Raw genomic sequence first — 24959 nt, 5'->3', positions numbered from 1 at the left:
AATGTGCAGCAAGTAGCGAGTTCAGGTGTTGTAAAACGATAGAGTATAAGTGCAAGGACTCACCAGAGAGACTGTTCTTCAGTGGTTCTTCAGTGATTCAGATCAGAAACGTTCACAGTATTTTTTATTCATGCTGCTAATAAACCACTTCAACTATAAATTGCCAGTTTCTGTCAACGCTTGACGCTTCCCACACTGAATGTAGGTCAGATGAAATAAAAACACCGCAGACCTCAGGGAAGAGTAAATTTTTCCAGACAGGAGCAAGGTGACAGCAGGCAAAATAGTAACAAACGCCCAGGTTGCAGGCTGTCCAAGTTGAAATAGGACACTGGTGGGGTCAGCTGGGCATTACCTTTAAGCTTATGTAAAATGTCTTAAGTCATTTTCCTTGCAGTAGCTTCATCAAATCACACGTAGGTTCATCCTCTTGAAAACGTCGCCAAACTGTAGTAAAGGAAGATGCACAGTCCACTGTGTATATCAAGATCCTTTATTGTAAGTTCCTTCCAAGTTCTTAGATACAGAAGTAAGACCCCACCAGGAGCTAGCTGTTAGCAGCTCAGCCTGAGTTAACCAACTGCCACAGTCAGGTAGAGAGAGACACTGTGAGCCAGAGAGTCACCCAGGCATTCTATTATGTCACAGAAGACATAGTACAGTCTATCTAGTGAAGAACATTAGAGAGGACATTTACTACAAAAGTCACTTCTAATCACCATTGTTAGTCTGATAGTGCCATCCTGAAAAGATAAGGGTTACTGGTATGGACAACTTCTGTTTGGAAAGTCCATTGTCGATCTGAAAAATCTGTCATCTTAAAAAGGGACTGTCCATATGAGGGGATTACTGCTGGTCAGAAACAGTCACTCAGAGTTCAAATGCTCATTTGAAAAGGTTAGCTGCATCCTGAAATGACCTCAAACAAAAAGAATCACTATTAGGCTGAGAGGGTTGCTTACAGTTCTAGTGCGACAGTTGATCTGGCAGATGTTTGTATGTATTTGTGTTTGTATTTACAGAGTGCAAACCTAACTCAAGTGCAATGGAGATCTGAACAGGGAGCCTGAACCCAGGGCAGATGCAATCATTGGAGGAAAGTTAAGGGTAGACTGCTGGCTAAGGGGTAGTGATCCTGAAGACGTGTGTCTCCATATATTTGTTCCTGAATTGTAGGATCAATAGTGGTGATGTGTTGTTAATACGGATGCTGTTCTAAATGTTGAGAGCATGACCAGAGAAGGCTTGGCTTTTGCTTTTTTCATCTTGAGGTGTTTTGTCTCCAGCCTGGTGATATTTAGGCTCCCGGACTAGCGTTGTTCCCTCCTCCCACCCAAACGTGGTTAGTTTGTTTGAAACATAAGATGGGGGGTCTTGTTGTTGCAGTCTTTATAAGTGAGGCTGCTCATCATGAAGATGATCCTGGCAGGAAGGGGAAGCCAATGTATGTCTTTCAGTATAGAGGGTGATGTAGTTCAGTTTCTTTGAGCCATTGATGAGTTGAGCCGCTCTTTGTAGGATACCTTTCTGGGGTGATTGGGTGGTATTGAGTAGACCGTTGAGCATGGTGGGGCCTCTGTCGAGATTGGAGAGGAGTAAGACGTACACGGGTGTAGTAAAGCATTCTACTCTGAGCAATGGCTTATGAGTGAAAGTTGGATCCCATATGTCTCAGTTTGCATGCAATGTGTGACTTAAAAGAGAAGTCTGTCAAATGTGAATCCCAGCGGTTTTTCATTGTCTGTCAGTAGGTGAAGCCTGGTAGTTTTAGGTTAGAGAGGCCAGGCCTGAATCTGAGATTGTTTGTTGTTGCTGGCAAACTGGAGTAAATCAATCTTTTTGGGGTTTAGCTTCAGGAAGTTAGTTGACATCCAAGATTGGATGAGTTTGAGGCAGCATTTGAGTCTTTGTATGCTGTTGGGTGAGGAAAAAGATGGTTATTGCAGTGACTGGCACATTCACACACATATTTCGGCCTACAGTGTGCTTAGAGCTGGAGAAAACTGTTTCCAGTAGTCATGGTTTCTCTTTGAGTCCATTTATTTGTTGTAAAGTGGGCTTTCTAAAATCACACCATTAACCTGACTTAAGGCCATCATGTGTCAGCATAAAAGTCTTCTCTCATTGCTCTTTATGTCTGGCACTTTCTTTGTCCTATCAACTTCTTCTGAAAGGGAATCTCAGTTCATTGTTTAATTACTTCAATCCGTCTTTGTGCATTGGTGTGTGGGTGCAAGTGTTGAAAAATATTGCATTCATAGTTTGATGCCCCATTCTACCCCATAAACCCACCTCTCAACAAATTCCCCTTCACTAAATTCAGTCACATAGAAACACTTGCTCTACCTACAAGCCTCTGACTGCAAGGATTTAGGGCACCTGGGTGTGCTTGTATCCAGCTCCTAATAAATGCCTTAATGTATAGCTCCCTTCTAGCAGGTGAAGCAAATATAGCCTTGAAACATTCTCTGACCGATCATCAAGAAAGCTACATTCTACATTTTGACCATTACAAGTAGCACCCCATCACAAAACACCAGTCCACTGCAAGGACTTTGCTAAGTACTCAGTGCACCTCTCCAGTTCAATAGAGAAACCAAAACAATCCTGGACACTAGCCCGTAGTAATGTCTGTGAGAAATGTGTTAATTCAGCAGATTTAGGTTCCTGCTGATTTTTCTAGGTCGGTCAGCTTCATTTGTTACAGTTGGCCACGACAATCCATTCTCCTTCTAATGTCTTGCATTCTGAATGTAGCTAACTCATGACCAAAGCTGAAGAATAATGTGTTGATCTGTTCTCCAGGTCCAGTAGCAGGGTTGCCTGCTGAAAACCCTTCCTTCAGCTTATATGTAAAACCACTTGTGGACCTTCTCCACTCCCACTTCCCTCACTTAGTCTAATTTCAGCAAAGATCACATTTGCTGCGGCCAAAGGCCTAGCAGATATAAAGTCTCTGATGCGATTTAACAGCTTACATTTATTGCATCTTAAACCCAAGATTCTGGACCCACTCACCTCTTCTAAACACATTGTGGCCCCTTCTGCTCTCTGTGGCGGAAAACAGTCCTCATCAAAGCAAGTGTGAGGAACCCAGGCTTTATCCGACACAGCCCGTATCGTCAACTCCCACTGAAGAGCCACATTTTTTAATAAATATTTGTATTGAGTTTTAGCAACACGTTTTAACAAACCAATGCATATCAGAACATAAATGCTGATAGGCTCCACTCAGAGACAGGACAGCAACAGACAAATAACATAATGCAGGTACACTGTGTAACAATAACAATATTAGCATACCCAGTAGACAAAAAGCACCACCATAGAAAGAATTAAGGAGCCCACAAAATGAGTGTTCCAAGAATAGAAATAGTCAAGCAGGACCTACCTCTCCCAGCAAACCCACCAAGCACGGATCCCAGGTTCCCCCCGACACAACAGGAGGGGAAAAGCATTGTAAGGAAGCAAAGAAAAAGTAGCGGCACTAAGGAGTGTCAGTTGGGGTCAGATTTAGCGCTTCAACATCTGAGGCCGGTACAGAGCTGCCAGAAGAGTAACCCTCCACAAGCACCTGGCCCCCACGATCCAATTGCGGACAAGCTAGCAAAATTATATTCCAGCCCCGCAAAATTGGTACTTTCTGAACCCTCTGAGCCTCCTCCCTACGAACTGCATCCCTTTCGCAGTCTGCCCACTTTGTCAACCCTAACCACCAGCGGTGGACATCAGGACCCGGGCAGACCTCCAACTCATTATCGGCTGCCTACAGGCAAGAAGCAAGGCCAAATCTAAAAATCGATCAGTACCTTTCCGAGCTGCTGAGCGTTCATGAGGGCCGAGCAAGCATTATGAAGGACTCGGAGGAAAGTCTCTATATGTGGCCTCCCGAACCACCTGCAGGACCATTGTCCGATAAGGTAATAAGACTTGGAAATACCAGACCATGTGGACAAAATATGCGTCCTCAGTGGTGCACCGGCGACGCTCCATGATCACAGCCAGAAACACAGCGTGTATACTTCTGGGAGTCAAATAGGCCTGATGTAAATAAAAGAAGTGAATACGTTTGAAGCGTGCATTTCGGGATACTTTAACTCCTTGGATGCTCATGACGAGCTCAGCTAGTCATGAGCGACGGCGCTCCGTTCCGTGGAACGCTCGCACGCTGGGCTGATTCCCCTGCTGTGCTGAACGTTCCATTGGAACGGGCGCGGTCATGACGAGCTCAGCTCGTCATGAGCACCGGAGCGCCGTGGCTCATGACAAGCGGACCTCGTCATGAGCATGGGGGCGCTGTACGCACCCCTTCAGCACAGCGGGGAAATATCGCGAGCGGCGAAGGGGTTACCGAGAGAGGCACCTCTAGGTCCGCCTCCCTACATAACCTCCGGGACCTGAGAGCCGATCATGCCCCCTCCAGCAAACCCCTATTAAGTCAGGTAACCACTTTCGTCCGACCCATAATAAGGAAGAGATGACGCAGGCAATTATGCTCCGGAGGTTCTGCAACACCAGCACCCCACCACGTCCGTATCTTGCATGTCAAAGTTCAATGAAGGAGTAAATAGCCCACCGGAATATCATAAGACTCCCAGAGATCTGAAAAAGGACTCAATTATCCCCCCACAGAAAGATCACCCAGAACATAAGTCCCTGCCGCTGGCCACTAGCGAAGACCAAACCACCCTCCGAGAGTCATTAAACAGTGCAACAAGTCTAGGTACAAGGTCTGAAGCACAGGCCATGTAAAATTCTATAGAAAGCCCATCGAGACCAGACACCTTACCCCTCGCCATTTGCGTATTCGCTCAATGTACCTCCTGCTCAGTAACATCTATACCCAGTTGATCCGCCATTGTCAACTCAAGGAATGCCAGAGAAGCATCCGCAATATAGTTCAGCAATTCCTCCTCATCGTTTACCGCTTGAGGAATACAACTCCCGATAATGCTGCAATAACACTGCATTGATCTTTTTCTTTGTAACTACATCTCTCCCCAAAGGACCTGGCAACTGAAGTATACAGCGACCACCCTCGACACCTCGTAAAAGCCATGCAAGCATCCTGCCCAACTTATCCTGCTCTTTATGCACCCTAGCCATGTACACCTTATAACCAAAGTGACAAAGGCACTCCATGAGGAGTCAAACAGCTTCTCCCGCTCCTCCAGTAGGCATCCCCTACCATCCCAGGTCCCTTCCAGCCCACCCGGAAGGCCATTCAACACCTCCTCCTCCTGTTGAATATCAGAAAGCAGTTGAGTGCAAACTCTCACTCTGCTAGAAATACAGTACCCCTGGATCAGACCTTCATAGCTTCCCATTACTTCCCCCACCGACGGGACCGAAACAGCGTTATCGGTCCAGTACTGAGACACGCTCTCCCAAAACACGGAAGGCCTAATCATCCAAAAGTGCCAGATCAAAGCGCCAGATGGGCACACTACGAATGGGCCGTGAGTACGAGCCTGCAGTAGAAGATGATCCCAGTCCCTGAAATGTAGAAGGGGGTTACCACAGGACGTGGCGGCGCCTAGGCATGAGGCTTCTGCGCTGGCACCCTGTGAACACGTTCCAAAGCATGGAAGGTGGAGAGCCCCTCAGGGCCCACAACCTCTTAAACCCAGGTCTCAAGGAAAGCCAACAGGAAGTACCCGTCAGCACGCTCATGTAGCCCAACAATGTGAACATTATTATGACTAGCCTGACCCTCCTTGTCATCCAATTGGGTGGCAAGGCGCTGAGTCTGCGCCTCCAGAGCCAAGATGCAATATTCTGCCGACTGAACAGCTGGCGTTGAAGTCTGCTCCATGACCTCCAGGGCAGCAAGCTATTCCAATCCTTCTGTGAATCCTCATGGATAAGTCCCAGCTCCACAGAAAGGGAGTCAATATTTCGTTCCCTCTAACCGCTCTCCAGAAGTGTTGATGGTGGCCAGAACGTTATCAAACTTATCATCCATAAATGCCACCAGCGCCCTGCTTGATCCCTGCAGGGGGGCGCTCGCAGCCGCATCATCCTTAGAGTGCTGGCACCAAGAGATGGCACAGACCAGAGGGAGCGCATACAGAAGTGTCCAGTGCAAAGGGACCAACTACCCCTATAGCAAAAAGGGAACAAATGAACCGATGACCGGGTTAAAAAATGGAGGGCAGGAGACCCAAAACCAGGAAGGACACAAGGTCAAAAGCAATGAGGGGAAGTGGACGTCCCTCACGGTAAAGCACTAAACTCCCACCCCCAGTCAGAACAGCAATGGGAGGGATGGTATGTTTCCAGGCACCTGAAGGGTACTCCCTGGAAGGCACCGCAGCGTGCATTGATCACACAGTAAAATGATGGTGGGGTCCACACTGCTCCCAGCTCAGCATACCGCAGGAATCCAACAGGAAGGAGCGCCAGCGGCAATACATTGAATGAGGGCTCCTGGGGCTGTTGGGTGGGGGTGGGGGCATCCAGTCCAAGAGCCCTTCCCAGTAGAGACAAGAAAGGAGGGTCACCAGGCCCACAAAATAACTCCTCCACAGCTACAAGGCATCTAAAAACCGCTGCATTGATCTGGGCGGGGCCGAGAGCCCATCCATTCTCCCGGAGCCAAGACAAAGGGCTCCCGTAGTTGGACTGGTGAGGAGCAGTAGTTAAGCAGGCTTTTGTAGTAATGCCCTCCAAATCAAATCAGTCTTTATTTCGATCCTTCCGATCATAAGACACCGATAATATTAACAATAAGCATTGTGACTGAAAAATTTGAATACGTTAGTACAGTACTGTAGTACAGTAGCTATGTTAACCACATCGCTGCGGCGGCTATTCCGCCGCAGCGCTAAGGAGGCGGGGCGGCCCCGCGGCAGCCGCATGCTGGTGACGGAACCGCTCCGTCATCAGCCGCGGTTGGGCTGTGCTCATGACGGAGCGGTTCCGTCATGGCCCCGACCGCTCAAAAGAACGCCCAGCGCAGGCGCGGCGGCCGGGCCATGACGGACCCGCTCCGTCATCAGCACAGCGCCACCGCAGCTGATGACGGAGAGGTTCCGTCATCCGCATCGAACCGGTTAAAAAAGTGTCAACATGAAAATATGTACAGTGCATTATTTGGGCTAGAAAAATGGGAAAAAAGTTTTGAAACGGTCATATAAAACGTAAAAAAAGTTGCTAAAATTTTGATGGAAACATTGAAACACATCTGTGTTGCTTCTCTTCTTTAACTACCCCTTAGATACAAACTTCCATTTCATCCTGAAACTAAAACATTCTATAAAATAGTATGTAATCCTAGAGCTATGTAAACAGAACCCAATAGCATTATACATTATATTCTTGGGCATTAGTCGCCGTTCTTTATGGACACGGTTACCATTCGTTGTGTCTTGTTTCTTCAGGGTATTAGCTTGGATGCTCCATGTCCAGCTCAAAAATGTGGCCATGGCTATCGCTATGTGCTCTTGCATGTTGGTATTCAATATTCGAAGAGCTGTAGCACTTGATCTAGTACCCATATTAGTGCAAATTGGCTTAAGTCATTTATCTCTGGGAGACTGATACGCTGGACAAACAAATAATATATGGGGAATTGACTCAACCTGCTCTTGACAGGATACACATGTATTGTCCAATGTACTGTGCCATTTTTGTGTGAACGAGTTGACCGGGAGTGTGCCTACCCTGAATTGGTGGTACAGCTTTCTGCCATTGGGTTTAGATATGAATTCCCAGTAATCCTTGTACTGGGTATCATGTTTGTGGTCCAGGAAAATGCCTGATAGTGAGGTGTTCGTAAAAGATGTCAGACAATTTACTCTGACCATATTCCAATAAGCTTCCTTGAAGTCTTTTTTAGGAGGAAAGGAACTACCTACTGGATCCTCCCACAAATGGCTGAACCCCATATTCACCAGTGTGCACTTGGTTTGCAACCAGGGGATCCTACATGATAAATCGGCTTCTCTAACATCTTTTAGCGCATTTGTGTAAATTGACAGCTCTGGGGGGGACATGAGCTTTTGTAGTAAGGCCCTCTAATCCGGGCTGATTTCAACTAGTTCACTTCTTTAAAAGGATGCCTTATGATTAGGTTAAAGAATCCATCGCTATCCACCCGAGAAGCCTGCACTAGCTCCCTTTGCAGGGGAGGATCTCTTTCAAATTTCTATTCCTTCATTCAAATTTCGGGTGGGAGGGGGAGGGCTGCACCAATGCTCATCCAGGACAGAAACTTATTTAGTCACTCTTTCCGCAGAGATGATTTCTCCTGCTGTCAATATTCACAGACCGCCTTGCTTCACTCGCATATCATTTTTTCTGCCAGTGATATTGATAGAGCTCCCTGATACATCTGTGTATTCTTTCTTCCGCTGACAGAATTCACAAACCTCCTTGCTTCTTTCACACATCCTATCTTCTGAAGGATTTATTGACAGATCTCCCCTCTGCACTCGTACACCCTTTCTCCTGCTTACCTGACCTCTTTGCTTCACTCACACATAATTTCTTCTGCAGGAAATATTGATAGTTCTCCCTGCTGCTTTCATACATCCTTTCTTGTGTTGACCGTAGTCAGACCTCCGTGCTTCACTAACACATCATTTCCTTTGCAGAAAGCATTGATCTCTCCCGGCACTTTTACATCCTTTCTCCTGCTTATAGTATTCACAGACCTCCTTGATTGACTCAAACATCCTTTCTTCTGCCTCAAGTATTAGTAGCTCTCCCAGTTGCACTTGTACATCCTTTTTCATGTTCAGTGTTCACAGATTTCCCAACGCCTTTCATACACCCTTTCCTTTACAGAAGGTAATGATGGACCTCCTTGCCTCACTCTTACATCCTTTCTCATGCAATCAGTTTCAACATAAAACTTCTTTGCTCACATATTCTTTTCCCTTATACATGCAGCCTCAGCAGACCTCCCTACGTGTTCAGATATCCTTTACCTCTCCCTGAATACTAATACATGTTCTGTCTTTTGCACCCATAATTTGTTTCTCCTGGAAATAGTATTCACAAACCACCCTGCTTCTCTCTTGCATAATTTTCTTCTCCTGCAGGGATCATTCACAGACCTACCATCTTACCCACATCATGAATCACCCAGCTATCTTTTTCAGATGTCATCTAACTCCTTTTCACTGTCCGTGCAAGCGGTCTGTACATCTTTTAGCATCATGTTTTCATTCTTTATGTGCCTTGTAGGCAGTAGTCACTGAACTCTGTTGTTTACTTATTCACCCTTTGCCACTCCTGCAGGCAGTATCAATTGACCTCCCTCCTCTCCTATGCCTTTTTTCCTGCAAGTAGTATTCTGATCTCTCATCTTAACTCACACTTTATTTCTTTCTCTTGCAGGCAGTATTCAGAGACCTTCCTGTTTTGGGCCCCATGGGATCCTTTTTCTACCACAGAGACCCTACTTCACAGATGGAACATTGCGTGAGCAGGTATGGCCATGGGATCTTCTTATTTTTTCCTTCACTGTGCATCTCTTTCCTGCTCCCTCCCCTGTCCACAACACCTTGTCGTGTAGCCTTTCCTGCAGGTCGCTTCTCTTAACACCTTCATCTGGTAGATGCTGCATGTTGGAAATCTGCCCTGTCCTCATGGAGATATATTCCTCCTTTCATATCTGCCTCCCTAACCTCCAAATTCTTCTTGGCATGAAAAGTTCCTCTGTTTCTCTTCGCCTATTAAAGATTTTCCCTGCCCTGGGTATCTTCTTTTGCGTTCAATTTCACTCTTGCGATATCATCATTCACCTGTACAGGTGTCTGGGATCCAAGCAACAAGGTTGTTGCAGATATAGTTGAGTAAATATTTCTTGAAATGTTGGAGTGATGCATTGGGAAAGTGGTATACATATGTGTTTGCTATAGTTTCACTTTACTTTTCTTCACAGGTGATCTATCCCTTAAAGGAGATTTATCCAGATTCAGGTGAGTAAACTCTCTTACCTTAAGCTGGGCATGATTCTCTTGCTTCTCTAGAGGTGCTGCTCATTTCTTTCCTATAAAGCAGCCCACACTTTATCTTTCTTCTGTGGGAGGTGCACACCTTTCCTTTTTAGCTGGTACACCTTGTCATCTCCATCAGGCGCCCTTTCTTTTCTTTCTGATATATGCCACTTATGTACTTTCTAGGGCCCTGCCCTTTTCACCTCTGATGGACACCTACCTTTTTATTCCTGGTGACACAATCTTAATAAGTATTTCAGTCTGCCACCCATTCTCAATGAGGCTCTTTTGTGCTCTAAGGATACTTGGGAGGGAAAATGCAAACTGGACTTTGGAAGCTTGTAACGTCTTGTAGCTCTCATAACTGGCAAAAGAGTACAAGTGAGGGGAGTAGGGAAGCCTCTACTTCTAGGGTAGATATTTTCTTGATGGCGGTGAATGGATAGACACCATTGTGAGGATTGAGTAGTCATGTGCACAAAAACAGATACAATAGATGGTATCCAAGCATTTTCAAAGATCTCTAATGAAATGCCTCTTTCAAACATTTTTTAAACAAATAGTCTATTTCACATAATTTTATTAGACAGTATGGGGTGCTTCCTAGCTAGCTCATGTACTTGGAGCTGGTATAGAAACCTTTTTGGTGTTAATGTACACAACAGGAAAATACGATTGTACTATCACAAGGAAAACACTATTGGTTTTGTATTAATGTAACCTAAAGACACAATTTAAGCAGACAAAGATGGCATAAAAATATAAAAAGGATAAAGATGTCAAAAAAACAACAAATATTGGTAAAGTAAAGCCCTGTCAGTGAATTGTACTTCTTTGTAGGTGCTTGCTGAATAAAATATTATCACTCATAGTGCAAGAGAGCCAATGGCTCAAATGTGTTGACCTATTGCCCCAGGCTGGTGGGTGGATGCTTAATGTGAATGACAGTTAAAAAGACCAATAGATAAAGGTGGGTGACGCAAAGACGTGTGTGTGTGTGTGTGTGTGTGGGTGTGTGTGTGTGTGTTTGTTTGATTGTTTGTTTGTTTTCTCTCTCTCTTTTGGAATTGAGGCTGACCTGAACTAGTAAAACAGATGCCGTATCCTAACTACCTGAAGTCCATGCCTTCTTCCATGATTAACTCTGTGGGAGCTGGGTGGGTGTGTGTGTATATATATATATATATATATATATATATATATATATAATCCTATGCTTAAAAACTTTGCTAGGAAAACAGGTATTTGTGGAGAGCAGACTGAGTGTCGCTGGTGTTGTTGGGTGCGCTATGCAGGAGCTGCTCTCCACCTAAACCTGGGAACTATCCAGAGTTCTTTGCTTCTTACTTGTATAATGTATGCAGCCCTCTAAGCCTGAAAGGGTATTGTTTTGATATATACACTTCCCAGCGGCAGTTGCCACTGGGAGATTATGTTGAGGACCACGTTTCAATAGGAAATGCATTTTTTGGTTGCTAAATTACTTTACCACCATTTGACGAATCTTCATAAAACTATCCCAAAAAAAGTTCATCCACCGCAGCTCCTTCGGGAAAGTTTTGTGGTGATCCGTCAGGCTGAGATAGGGGTGGGAGGTGGACTGCCAAAAGGCATTTTCTCCATGCAGTTTTCCTTAGGAACATTTTACAGAATTACTGCAAAAACTGAATGACGTCAAATTGGGCAGAAACCAAGAACTTGATTCAGAGAGTGTGCTTTTTGTGATTTGATTTAAATCCGGAATTAAGGTTAAAAATATTTGTATATTTCACGCCGCAGAGGCTTCTCAGAACTGACAGATCTCAAAATAAGACCTGACTGGCTGCAACCACTTCAACAAAGATACGGCTGAAGCCATTTTTAGGACGCGGGGACCGAGACCACTGCCCTGGAAAAAAAACGTATAGGGTGGCAAAACCCCTCGGGCTAAAAACGAGAAAACTTTTTTTGATGGGACTGTGGATCCTTCTTGAGGCTTGGGGGACCCTGTCCCCCGGGGCTGTGATTAAAATTTTTGGTGGTTGGCATGCAGCCCATCTCCCTAAACCCTACATTGGCCTTGGGGACTCCATTCCTGAGGCCCAATGGCTGCTGCAGTCTCCTGGGTACCCCAACCCTCGGGACCCTGGTGTTCCCTGCTTAAGATAGCGTGGGCAGGGAATAGAAATGCAATTCCCTGATCAGTCTTCCGTGCAGGGAACACAACTTTGCTCTCACCCGGGCATATGCAGAGAAAAATGCTGCTGTCGCCCGGGTGGGAGCAAAGTAAAAAAAGCTGGTTTCCGCAAGCAGCAGGGGAGTACCCTGGGACCGCAGGGACTTTTGCGCTGCCGCCCCTGCCCCCTACATTGGCATTGTTTTGGGGCACAGGGGTACCCACTTAAAAAAAAGAAAATTGCAGGCTATAAACAAATAAATAATTGCAGGCTATCGGTATGAGTGCTGACTGGGGAGCTGACAAATGCCTTGGGGCTGTCACTGTGGCTGTCGTTGATGCCCCGGATGGGCATAGGGGCTCTCACGTAAAAAGTAAAATATATAGTGGGCTCCCACCGGCCTACACAAGGGGTGCTGGCTGGGGATCTAGCATGAGCTACAGGGGCCTTGGGGATACTCCTGCATCCCCCAACATTTAGATACAAGCTTTGGAAATGCAATTGATCTTGCATTTTCTTGAGTTAGAACTATTGGCGTTGTAATGACAATATCTTTTACCCATGTGTTATGGAGTGTATGTATGTAGTGTGTTGTGGAATTAAGTGGGTTGGATTGGAATTGTTAGTTGAATTGTGTGGAGTGGATTTGTGCAGTGGAATTATGTGGCATGGGTTTGCAGTGGAAATATGTGGATAGTAATTATGTGGTATTGAGTGTACTGAAATTATGCGGAGTGGGATTATGTGTTATGGAGTGTAATTGTTTCGAATGGTGTTTTGTGTTGTGGAGTAGTATGTAGTGGAGTTTAATTATGTGGTTTACTGTTGAATTTTGTGTAAATCTGTGGTGGGGATGGGATGTATATGGTGTGTTGTGTAATTGTGTTTAGCTGAATTATATGCTTTGTTGTTGAATTATGTGGTGTGGATTGGAAATGTGTGGTGTTGAATTGTGTGGCATGGAACTGTGTGGATAGCTTTGCCTTTTTGGTGATGAAAAAAACAAATAGGTTGGAGCTAAGCTCCAGATCTGTTTTGTATCTTTTGCACAACTTGTTGATAGTTGTGCGGGGGAGGGTGGGGCACCCATAAGGGCTAAAACATTTGGGAGGTCCTAAAGCACTAAAGCCTGTATTATACAGTGATGTCCAAATGGTGGTAGAGATCAGCGTCGGATTGGTAACGCGGGCATTCGGGCAATGCCCGAGGGGCCGGTGTCTGAGTTCTGCTGTGGGCTGCTTTTTTTAGCAGTCTCGGGGGCTATTTGGGTGCTGTCTCTATTGTTTGAATACAGCCAGCGGCCCAGTGGGTGTCTGAGTGGACTTTCTAGAGGCGAATGGGCGCTCATTACCTCCGTTTAGCAGAGGTGTCACTCCCTTTGTCTCGCACATACTGACTGGGGGCAGGGGGCCTGAGTAGAAGTGGCCTCACTTGTTTTACCAGTGTAAACTAACGCGTGCATTTTATTACCCCCCTCCCCAAAGTTTTTTTTACATGAATACACCAAAGCAGTGATTTGAGGAGTGTTTATGCAAATGTGGGCCGATTTTTTTGCGTGCCCGGGCCGATTTTCAATCCCAATCCGACCCTGGTAGAGATCGTCTACTTTATAAAGAGGATTGAATGGCTGAATGCTTGTACTCTTGAGGTATAGTTAGAGTGTGCACAAAGTTTCGGAAATTGGAAAATTGTTTACCCGTTCGACCTTGAGTAAAGTGAGCATTCTAAAAGAAACCAAAGTAATAGTCACAGCAAACAATCATTTTGTATTTGTTGTCCTTAAATCTGTGTTTGAAATTAGTTAATTGTTTAATAATCCCAAACATGCCCCCCAAAAAACCCCAAAGTAACAGAGTTCCATCAAACAATCTTTACGCATCTGCTGAACTAAAAGTTAATGACTTGAACTGGACGTTTAATGTTTCCAATATATAGTGTATGCTGCCATTTAGTATGGTCATTTTTGGAGACATTGTAGAACCAAAACACTTGTGGTGCGGTTGAAGGTAGGCCACCTGTAGCTTGGGCTATGCCAGAATATAAATTCCTATAGTCCTGCTTGTTCACAAATGTAATATTTTTTAATTTGGGGCACATTTATCGAGCACAAATTCACCATGAAGAAATTTGAGCACTTTAATGACTAAGTTGTGATTTTAATCAAAGGTTTTTGCAGTTTTATATAGTGCGGACTCGACCCGAAAGTTTAGGTGCACTTTACATAAGCACCAGTTACAGCAAACAAGGACACCAACATTGTGCCAAAAATCATATGATGGTGAGCCGACAGCGACACTTGAACCTTGTTTCTCAATTTCAAACTCGCCATACCTTGTTGTTATGCCATATACTCTCATTGCTCTTCTGCCGCCCTGTTCTCCCGGGTGGCCCAATGTAATTACGAACAAGATTCCAGCAACTTGGGAGTTAAATAGGTAACAACCCAGAAGAGCTCAATCTCATCAAGAGACTGGACGAGAGAAAATCCAAAGATTGCCTCCCTCTGAGCATAAAGAGACTATGTATGTTTGCTTTTGTATGATTCTCAGAGATATAAAGGTTTTGTGCTCTTGAAAAAATAAAAGCAGAATATGCTGTCTGTCAGGCTACTTTACAATCTATTAAAATTACATTCATGGAACGGAGTCTACGAAGGATTGTTGTTTACTGCACTTCCCTCGACTCTTGCATTTAAATGCTTACAATGTAAAAACTGCTGGCGTGAAGCTTTAACAGCATGAGAAAGCAGAGGGCGGGAAGCCATGGGACTTCGAGCAGCTGTATACCTCGTCACTTTAGAAATGCCTACATGACCTATGGAGAAAGTGTTTTAGTCATGCCCAACTTTGATTAGTTTCTTTCTGTGGAACATAGCACATTGCTTACACTAGGGCATTTCCAAAGTAAACAGTAAACTCTGTTGAAAACAAGCATCGGAAGTGACGACAGAAAAAGAAGGTGTGGCCACCATACATAAAGGTAAAGCCTTGCGGCATGCCGCGCTGGAATTGCTAAGTGTTCAATGTAAAAAAAAAAGAGTTCCTAAGACAGGACATACAATAGCACAAGTGTAAGAGAACAAGTCCTGGCATCGATCCATGGGAGTCAACCATTGAAAAAAAAGTGGACATGCAGGAACCATTATCCAATTAGAAGCAACGTTTTTTAAAGGACACTCATAAAAGCCAATCAGAAGCTAGGGGTGGTCTGTAAGCCCCGTTACTGAATACAACATGTTGAGAGTCAATGACAGGAGCTGATCATTTATTATTCACTGTTCTGTGCAAGGAACGCCCCAAAATGCCCTAGGACTTTTATAAATTATATTTAGTCATCCAGGTGGTGCACCAGAAGAAGGAGGAGCACCACCAGCCATATTTTTTAATGTTGTGGGGGCATGCAGTGAGGACAGAATCCCCCAGCAATAGTAAAATAAAAAATACAGTGAGTCTCCTGGGTCATTGAATCCAAGACCACCATATTTGTTTTAAAGCACTAAGCTGGATTTGTATGCAGTTCCGCTGGAGTGCAGGTACCTTTCTGGTGGGTCCTAGACTTGCATCTTGTGTCCCGAATTAAAAAAAAAAAAAAAAAAAAGAGTCATACATGTTGATGTTTTTTTTTTTTGGAAGACTTATTAAACATTGCGATTTTTGAAATATCGATTTGATTATAGGTATTGGTGATTTTTTGACAGAGACACTAGTCTGCTTATATATGTTGATGTGCTGACTTCCTGATAAACCAATCGGCCTTTGTGAAAGTCAGTAGGTCTGCCTTACTTTAATTAATACCCTTTTTATGTCTACCTAACTTTAAATGACACCCTTTATATGGCTACATCACATAGTCATGGATTGGGCACCCATGGGGGTTACTTTATTTTATACTTAATTTTATTTTACTTTATTTAATATCTTACTTTAAATTGAAAAAGAACCTTAGAAATTCTCTGAAAAAAAACAAAGGTTAAAGACACGTTATAGTTAGGTGAAAATATCAGTTAAAACATACCGTTATAAACAAACAGAAATTCACAAGTTCTAGTTATGTCAAGTAACTATATCTCCTTCTCTAAAGTCACTGTAGATCACACCCTTTCCAGGCACTGCTAAATACCTCTGATATTACATTACTCGTGACATGTTCACTGACATCATTGATAACATGACCTCAACATCTGAAATAACATCATTGTTGAATACTATGCACATGTATTTCATAGACAACCGTGAAATATTTTCCAAATTTCATGGTTCACTATGAAATATGTGCATTTTGTACCACTTCATTTTGTGCAATAAAAGCACTAAAACATGTTCTGTGTGTATTTGTGTTTAAAGAAAGGATACTTAAAGGGTAACTGTGTAATATGGTCCATTATTGCCATTGAGGGTTTTTGGTGCCATCATAAACCAGGAGGCCGAGTGGTTTGTTACTGTCACTAGTACCCAAAGATGGCCATATGGGACCATATAACCCATGCTATCCAATATGTATTTTTTCTAATACATGCTTTTTGTAAAGCAGTCCGCTTTAAGAGCTGTTTTCTTCAAAGTCCAGCTAACAATGTGCACTGGTTGAAATTAAAATGTCTAGGTTCACCTTTCATGAAAAAATTGTTGATAAAGCAGCGGCAAGTAGTAAGGGCTTGGTTAATTTTGTCATTCTGTGGCTGTAGACTTTACCACATAATTATGGATTAGGTAGCTCTCCTAAAATGGCATTTCTAGCTCAAATGGATAAAGAGAATACTGAATATAATAATTCAGAATGTGCTGCATAATTTATTATTTTTAATTTAGATAACTTTGCTAAATAATCTTAGTGGCCCTGACAATGGTGGTTTGAAGGCTGTTGTTATGATGATGAAACCCATATTTCACAGAGAATGGTGAAATGTTTCTCATATTTCACTTTCCCTGTGATACCACTGCATTTTGTGCAACAAAAGCACCCAAACGTGTAAAAAAAAAATATATATATATATATATATATATATATATATATATATATATATATTCCCGTCTGATCCAAGATACAGGCTTCCGGGTGCTCTCAGGCGGTGCAAGCGAAGCACGGCAGGACCAGCCGCGTTTTAAATTAATTCCTTTTTCCCCGTTCGGGGAGTTATTTCTTCATGCACTCTCGGGTCTCCCAAATTACACCACACGTTTTTTTGCAGATTAGTTCGGTTTATTTCATCATTGTAACAGCGAGCCAGCAGCACCTTACACGTTTCGGTCTCAACGGAGACCTTGCTCACAATGTCTCTACAATAATGAAATAAATCGAACTAATCTGCAAAAAAAGTGTGGTGTAATTTGGAGACCCGAGAGTGCATGAAGAAATAACTCCCCGAACGGGGAAAAAGGAATTAATATATATATATATATACACACATATATTTATATATTGTATTATGTTTTTTATTATGTGAGGCTGGTATGACAACTAAAGCGGTCCCTAAGCCTGATATAAACATAGATGCTTGCCCAGGAGTTTGTTGGTGATGAGTGTTTGAATAGGTGGGGTCCTGCTACAGCAGTGGACAGGAACCCAAAACAGCTGCTTCGCAGACTGCAGGTGATAGTTTATTGGTGCTATGCAGGCTTTCTGTGCAAGGTGGATACAGGCACTCAGTCACATATTCAGCTACTTTTATGTTTATGAAGGATTGTGGATAATAGAGTCTAGCACCTCATAGGGTCCAGCAGGATTCCCGAAACCAACCTTTATGTACTGTTAAAAATCAAAGTGCATCATAGGAGAGCTAATATGTTACTAAAAGTTACTTCATCCATTAATCCTTCTAGCCTCCCTTCAGTTTAGCCCATATGGCATCCTCAGCCCATATGCCATTTAAGACAAGGACTGCTCTTTGAGGCAACGACGACATATATATTTGCTAAACAGTGCCACTAGACGAAAGCCCAGGGATAAGAAACATAAACCAATAGCTATCCATGATTTGAGTGAGGATACTACTACACCCCTGCCTTCTTACTCTACATTTGCCATTCTCCTCTGGTACCCCACCTTTTTTACTCTGATGCAGACATTCCTTGTTTTCCATTTGGCATGCTCTTTTCCCTGCTTGCCTCTAGTGCACACCCATCCTTCTTCTGAGCTCCAGTTCCCATGCGGTAATGACCCTTGTATTTGATCTCTGGTGGACATAACACTTCCTTTATAGTGAATGCCCTTCTTCCCTCACTAGCAGTCCCCTCTCCTATTGCCTCTTTTGGGCACATCTTTTTTCCTCTCTGAATGTTAACTCTTTTTCACTTGTGCCACCTTCACGTTCTTGTCTATTGGATGCAACTTCCTCTCAAACATTCCTCTGGCTGTCACCCCTCTTCTTCATCTGGCACATCTTTCCATTGTGGCAGATGCCTTTACTTTTACGTCTGGTGGCTACCAGATAGTTGCCTCAGACTGCAGCCTTCTCTTATGTATAGGCCCCCTCCATTTGTTTCCCTCTCTGCCAAATGTACCCGTTGGCCATTCCCCCAATGAGTCTGCTTATTGTCAGATGTTTCTTTAGGGATCTATCTCCTACTGCAACTTCCTCCTTCCTTCTTTATCATGAACATACTCTGTCTCTACCACTCATTTGTTTGTCTCCCTCTTTTTATCTAACCACTGCCTGTCTCACACATTTCACGTTCCTCTTACTCTTTCTGTTAGTCGCCCCGTTATTTGTCTCACTGTACCTCTGTGTCTCTTTTGCTATTGCCTCATCTATTTCTTCCTTACTTATTTGATTACATGTTGGTTGCTCACTTCAATGGTCTTTTGTTCTTTTAATGGACATCATTCAGTTCTTTTTGTGTTTTAGGGTCTGCAGATGATGACAGGATCCTGAGGTTCCTGGAGATGACTGGGCTGGTGGGTTTGTAAGCTTTTTTTATGCAAATATCTTAATATATTCTCTTTTAATACCACTTCCAAATGAAAAATGGGACACGGAGGGCATGGGTGTTCAACATAGTTCCAGGAGGGCCATATTGGCAGGGTATCGACTTGAGATAAATTAATGCTCAATGAGTCTACATGGAAAAATTCAAAGTCTGGTTATCCTAACATTCTGAAAAAGATGCCATTCACCTGGACCTATCATGGACATCCCTGTCTGGGAGTTGCTGTATTGCTTAATGGGCAGTTATTCATAACTTATATGCTCTGTCTACTCTTTCAGAGCATGGTGTTTAGGGCATGCTCTACTTCTGTAGTAGCTTCCTTCGTGCTTTCCTGCACCTGCCTCATTTGATGCACCCCTCTATTTTGTTAGCTGGTGGTTTACTACCAGAGATTTAGTTGTTTAAACCATCTAGGACTTGTAATATCTCCTACACTCCAGTATGGTTATGGTATATGAGGATGTTAATCTGCAAAAGGAACTGAGCATCGTTTCATCCTAGGCACGTATCATCTGTACCCCGGGTAATACTGGGAGCCCCTCTTTAAGTTAATTCAATATCACTATGCTTCCCTCTTTTTAGCTTGCTTTTAGTGCAGCCCCAGCAGAGTTTTATGGTTGCTCTCATTTATAGACTGAACAGGTCCCTCCTTCTGGTATCTGTGCATGGTGTGTGGGACACAGGATTGCATCTGTATTGTTTTCACTTTTTTTGTTGCTCCATATCGTATTGAAGTTAATAATCAACTTTACTGATTCGTATGTCATCTGTATTTTATTCAGTCAAATTTACTGACCAGAACTGGAGGTCTGGACCACAAGGTGGACTGGGACTGGTAAGTGAGTTTCCTTTGCCCTTCCAGTTTAAGGATGATGGAGGACAGTCTAGATTTAGAGAGGGTGCTTCAGGTCATACAACCGATTACCCAGCAGTCTGGTGTCGGTAAAAGCGAAAATCTGGTTAGAAACATGTCTGTGTTTGCAGTGCAGAGCCAGTGGGTCCACATTCCTATTTATAGAGTAGAGTCCGTGTTCTGAGAGACGGCGGGCTGTTGGGATTGAGACCTTACTTGTAAATTATGATTTTGAAATGTGGTTGAGGTTTAAAGAAGTCATGGCAGTATTAGGCTGTGTAGATGACAGTCAGTAGTGCACCTGCTACTCTGCTTTTGCTACAAATAATTCATGAACAAGAAATTTAGGTCCTAGACATGCTGGGGATAAAAGGGTGGTAGTTCCTGAACCAAGTCAGGCATTCGCTGCGGTCTGAACCAGACACAACCTGGAAGAAATGGTAATAACCCTAGGAGCCAACATTGCATCCCACCATTTGTCATCACCAACGGGATCAAGCCAACCCTTCCATCGAGTCCTAACGTAATGAAGTGTACATGGGGCATTGATTATTAATCTGCAATTTGGAGATGACTCCCTTGCTCAATGCATCGATAATAAGCTTAGCTTCCAGCGGGCTAAACTCCAGGAGAGGGTAGGCCTGGGATACATGAGTGTGGTGTGCGTGTCATAGCTGTAAGTATTTGTAAAATTGTGTGGAGGCAAGCAAATAGGTATCCTGGAGTTCTTGGAAGGACAATTTGTGTGACGCTGACCACACGTCGCCTAGCTGTGTTATGCCACTGAGGTACCATTTCCCAAACCCCTTCAGCGAGCCTACCTCATATAACCAGGTGCCATGCCAAAGGAGTGTTTGTTGCGTTAGTTTAGCGTCCCAGTGAGTGTAACTGAGTGCAGCCCTCTACGTGAGGAAAGCAACCTTGGTCACTGCAGAAGCAGCGCAGTTGATCAGACATTCATAAATCATGGACATAATCTGAGGGAACCCCAGGAGTGACCAATCCAGCTGGTAGGCAGGATCCGACCTTCTCCTGCTGAACCTATCATGGACCACCAAAAATTGGGAGGCAAGATAGTAAAGATATAGGTTGGTCATCACCAAGACTCCATCTTATGGGGCACGTTGGCAGGGAGAAAAGGCCAGACGAGGCCTGGACAGGTGCCAGAGGAAGGAGGTTGTGACTCTATTCAGAGCACAGAACCAAGTCCGCTGTACATATATCTGGAGATTCTGAAAGACATGGAGGAATCTCGTCAAAATCATCATCCCATATTGGGCTAATCAGCTCATGACTTTCAACGGAAGGGACTGCCATTGTTGAGTTCCTCTTTGGGCCTCCGTGTCAGGAGCCCGAGGTTGAGAAACCAGGTAAGATGGATCTCCTCACTTAAGAGGTTCAATTGCCGGGGCACCTCGCCATGAAGGTCAGTCGCAAGGAGGCCTCTAATGGAATGATGTGAAGGGAGCGAGCTCATTCTTTCACACGAATTCGCCCCCTGGCATATCCCCTAATGCTCACCTTACTGGCGGCCTACAGGGTGCCAACTGAGCTGACAGAGCCCTCGTTACTCTGGAAATAGGCTTGCAATTCGTCTCCAAGGGACTGGGCATAAGATTCAACTTGGAGATACCACACATTAAAATGCTACATTGAGCGTGAGCCATTCCTGGGGAAGCTGAGGAGGATAGGAGCATGGTTTGATATACCACCATGGAGAAGGATCTGAGTATTTGATACCACTCCGCCATCTGGGGCCAGCATGAAGATAAGATCAATGCGGAAGTGCGTATGGTGTGCTGCATAAGTATGAGTGAATTGCAATTGTTGGGGGTTCCACACCCTACAAACATCACAAAGACCTAGATCAGTGGCCCAGTTGGAGAGACTACAAGCCCTGGCTCGGCAAGATGCAGAGGGTGGCCAGTGGCATCTATGTCCGGGGCAGGAACAGCATAGAAGTCGCCACCTCCCAGTGTCAGCCCTTGCGAGAGATCCAAGAGGATCTTAGAAAGGTCATGGAGGAAGGCATCCAGAGCCACTGGGGATGCATAAACAAACACATGGTTAATGGTTGACCCTCAATGTTCCACCAATTGCAGTGTATCAACCTTGAGGGTCTCTGATTTCACGGGTGACAGTCATAGGGAAGGAGCGACATAATAAAATTGCCACCGTCCGGGAACCCTGAACGAAGCCAGAGTGGAAGACACTGTCATAGTCTTTACACACCACAGGTTGGGCTCACTTGACACCCCAACCATTTTAGCTGATACACAAATGCCCAATTGAAGCACTTGCACTAAAGGTTGTGTTCTTGATTATGATCACTTCACACATACAAGTAAATGAGTTACAAGCACTGATTTTAGAAAAACATTTTTTTAAAGATTTACAGATATTTGCGTGTTTCTGGAACTTACCAAATCTAGTTTCTTTATTTCATGTCGATGAAGCCATGGATATGTCACTGTATGACATCAGCTGTCAGCTGAGAGGTCGCTATAAGCATGTTACACTATCAGACTGCTAGTGTGTTGTTTGAGTAAGACAAGGCAGAAGTTCATGAACACAAATCAACTCCGTTTAGACAACCGCAGAAAGGGAAAGCCACCACAAATACCATCATTGCAGGTACAGGATCAACTGCATTAGACATATGCTACGTTTACAAATGAAAACATTTAATTTGAAATAAGAGGTGATTTACCAGAAAGAACGCTGCAGTACTAGCTTTTCTCTACAATAGATCTTCATGTGAAATATGCTAAGCAGTTGTGCATATGTTCGCTCACCATTATTCTAGCGGACTATAATCTGCAATGGGGCACTAATGTAGCTTCACATCAACCTTGTAAATTAGGGATATGAACACTTGTGTGAAGTCTAAAAACAGCATGCACATTTATAATAATGTTTAGGCTGAAAAAAGAAAATGCTACTTACCAGTGAAAGTAGTTTTACAGTTCGTATCCATTACTGACTCTCATGTGACCCAGCCAACCTCCCTTGTCTTCCTGTTTGTGACTCTTTTAATCCTATAATGTTTATTCCTCTGGCTATCATGTGTCTCTCTGACTGGATCACCTCGATGTGAACATTTCCTAGCCTAATCATTATACTCTTGTGTTGCAGGTATGATGTCCTGTCTCCAGGGGAGATGCAGAGACTTTCTTTTGCACGGCTGTTTTACCTACAGCCAAAGTATGCAGGTCAGTGACTTCCCTATGGCAGCAGAGAATGGAGACCGCTTAACCCAGAGACCATTTTACAAGGAACTAGGAAGGGAATAAGAATGAACCATGTACATATTTGCTTGCTTGTAAAGTGCTACATTGTGCCAGAAAGCCACTTCATGGTATTGACTGGTGGTGAGAGGTAGTTTTGTAATTTCTGACTCTTTCAGGTGGAGTTGAAGAACCATCTTCTATGCACACTTGGTATAAGGCCAATTGTATTTATTGACGAATGGCAAGCTGTGGTCAGTGATGCCTTGTTTACAACGAGGGCTGGAGTGGGACAGGGTCGTTCTGATGGATTTCTTGAATGGATTGAACACCTTGTTTAAGAATTTTATTCGAGCTTCTTCTTGAAGGTTTGCAGATAAGATAGATTTCAGAAATTTGGGTTCCACATGTGATCTCCTAAACTCTGATCAATCTTGTTCTGTTGGCCTTTTGCTAAAATCTGGCTTGCACAGTCAAGTTTCCTTTGCAGGATCTCAAGTTTGCACCTGGTGTGTTTATCTTGGGAATAAGGTATGTAAATGTTCAGGGCCATGCCCTTCTGAGGCAGGTAATTTTCTTTGGTTTGGGTCATTAAAAGCCAATGGTGATCTTTGAGGGCAGCTGTGATGCAAGTAGATTTTTTTCTACTTTGCTTTTACCGCCTCTATAGCTTCAGACCTGTATCTTCGGTAGAAAACTGTGATACCATAGTCGAAATTCACCTACACCAAGGCCCTGGCCAGATCAACATGACGACGTAATTGAATAATCGGTGTAGCCTTGAGAACATCCTCACATAAATGTTAGTGATATATATATATATATATATATATATATATATATATATATATATATATATGCTTCGATTCCTCTCGTCTCCACGCTGCTAGACAGAAGTCGCGGCACCACAGCAGTAAGTAAATTAAGTTATTTTATTCTTATTTCAAACACCATGTGCATTTGCAAAAAAGGACGGCCTACGCGTTTTGACTACATTTAGTCTTCAACGGGACCATAGAGTCCTCTGTGTCTAGAATATTTATAAAGTGCTCTGTGCTAGTACCCTCATTTGTTTCCATACCATTTAAAAACGACTAGACTACCAACCTAAAACACATTACATGGCGCATTTTAGTCGCCATTTTGCGCTACATTCTCAATTACATCATTCTTTATATGCTGTAAAGTACTTTTTTTTAGAAGTGTATTGAGAAAGTGCAAGGTGCATAGTGCAAAGAGATTAATAAATTCATAGATTAATTCATACATCATGTGAAGTACATTTTTCCATGTCATGTTCAATGATTTGCAAAAATTTTAGATTAATTAATTCATTCAGTGTTAAGGTGTGATTTAAAGAAAACAGTATCTTGTCACATTGTCCAAATAGGCTAGTTTGTTGATCTTTCGTATGGTATTTTCGTGCCCATCTTTGAAACAAGAGTTACTTTTGTTTTTATTTCTACTTTGTGTTCTCATCTTGTGTTATGGATCTTTATTTTATATTCAATCAAAGAGTTTTTCCGTGAAGTTCTTTCCACAAGTTCGAACATAGTTTAACTCTTTTTTTTTTTTCTTCTTCTTTCCTTTGAGCAAGAGTCCCGAACATTAGTGGTGTTATGCTACAGTTTCTTATGTCCACTCAATTAATACCTCTTTTCTTCTTCTCATTTTACTTGCAATTTTTTTGAAATGATTAAAAAAATTCCATTCAATAGGCACTATTGTAGGGCAGTTTGTTGATGAAATCATATTCTTATACTACTTTTTCTTCCAGTGGGGGTATATACATTTGTTTTCATTACATTGTAGAAAGTTAACTTTTCATTATAAGTGGTCACTTGGTTAACAAT

The 24959-nt window shown here is 43.4% G+C and overlaps 1 protein-coding gene across 3 annotated transcripts in view; it reads left to right on the top strand.

Annotated features, from left to right (window-relative positions):
• The window catches only part of ABCD4 (ATP binding cassette subfamily D member 4), a 216581-nt gene that overhangs the window by 144623 nt on the left and 46999 nt on the right, over positions 1-24959 (top strand). For 2 of the 3 annotated variants that reach the window (XM_078659877.1, XM_078659879.1), the window contains 5 exons: positions 9346-9437; positions 9893-9929; positions 18945-18994; positions 19809-19861; positions 23015-23091. In XM_078659877.1, the coding sequence (XP_078516003.1) occupies positions 9346-9437; positions 9893-9929; positions 18945-18994; positions 19809-19861; positions 23015-23091 (309 nt within the window). The remainder of the gene's footprint in view (positions 1-9345; positions 9438-9892; positions 9930-18944; positions 18995-19808; positions 19862-23014; positions 23092-24959) is intronic. The other variant, XM_078659878.1, reaches the window with a different exon arrangement.

This window comes from Lissotriton helveticus, chromosome 9 (assembly GCF_964261635.1).
Source record: "Lissotriton helveticus chromosome 9, aLisHel1.1, whole genome shotgun sequence".
Classification (NCBI taxonomy): Eukaryota; Metazoa; Chordata; class Amphibia; order Caudata; family Salamandridae; genus Lissotriton; species Lissotriton helveticus.
This window is presented reverse-complemented; position numbering and strand designations above follow the sequence as displayed.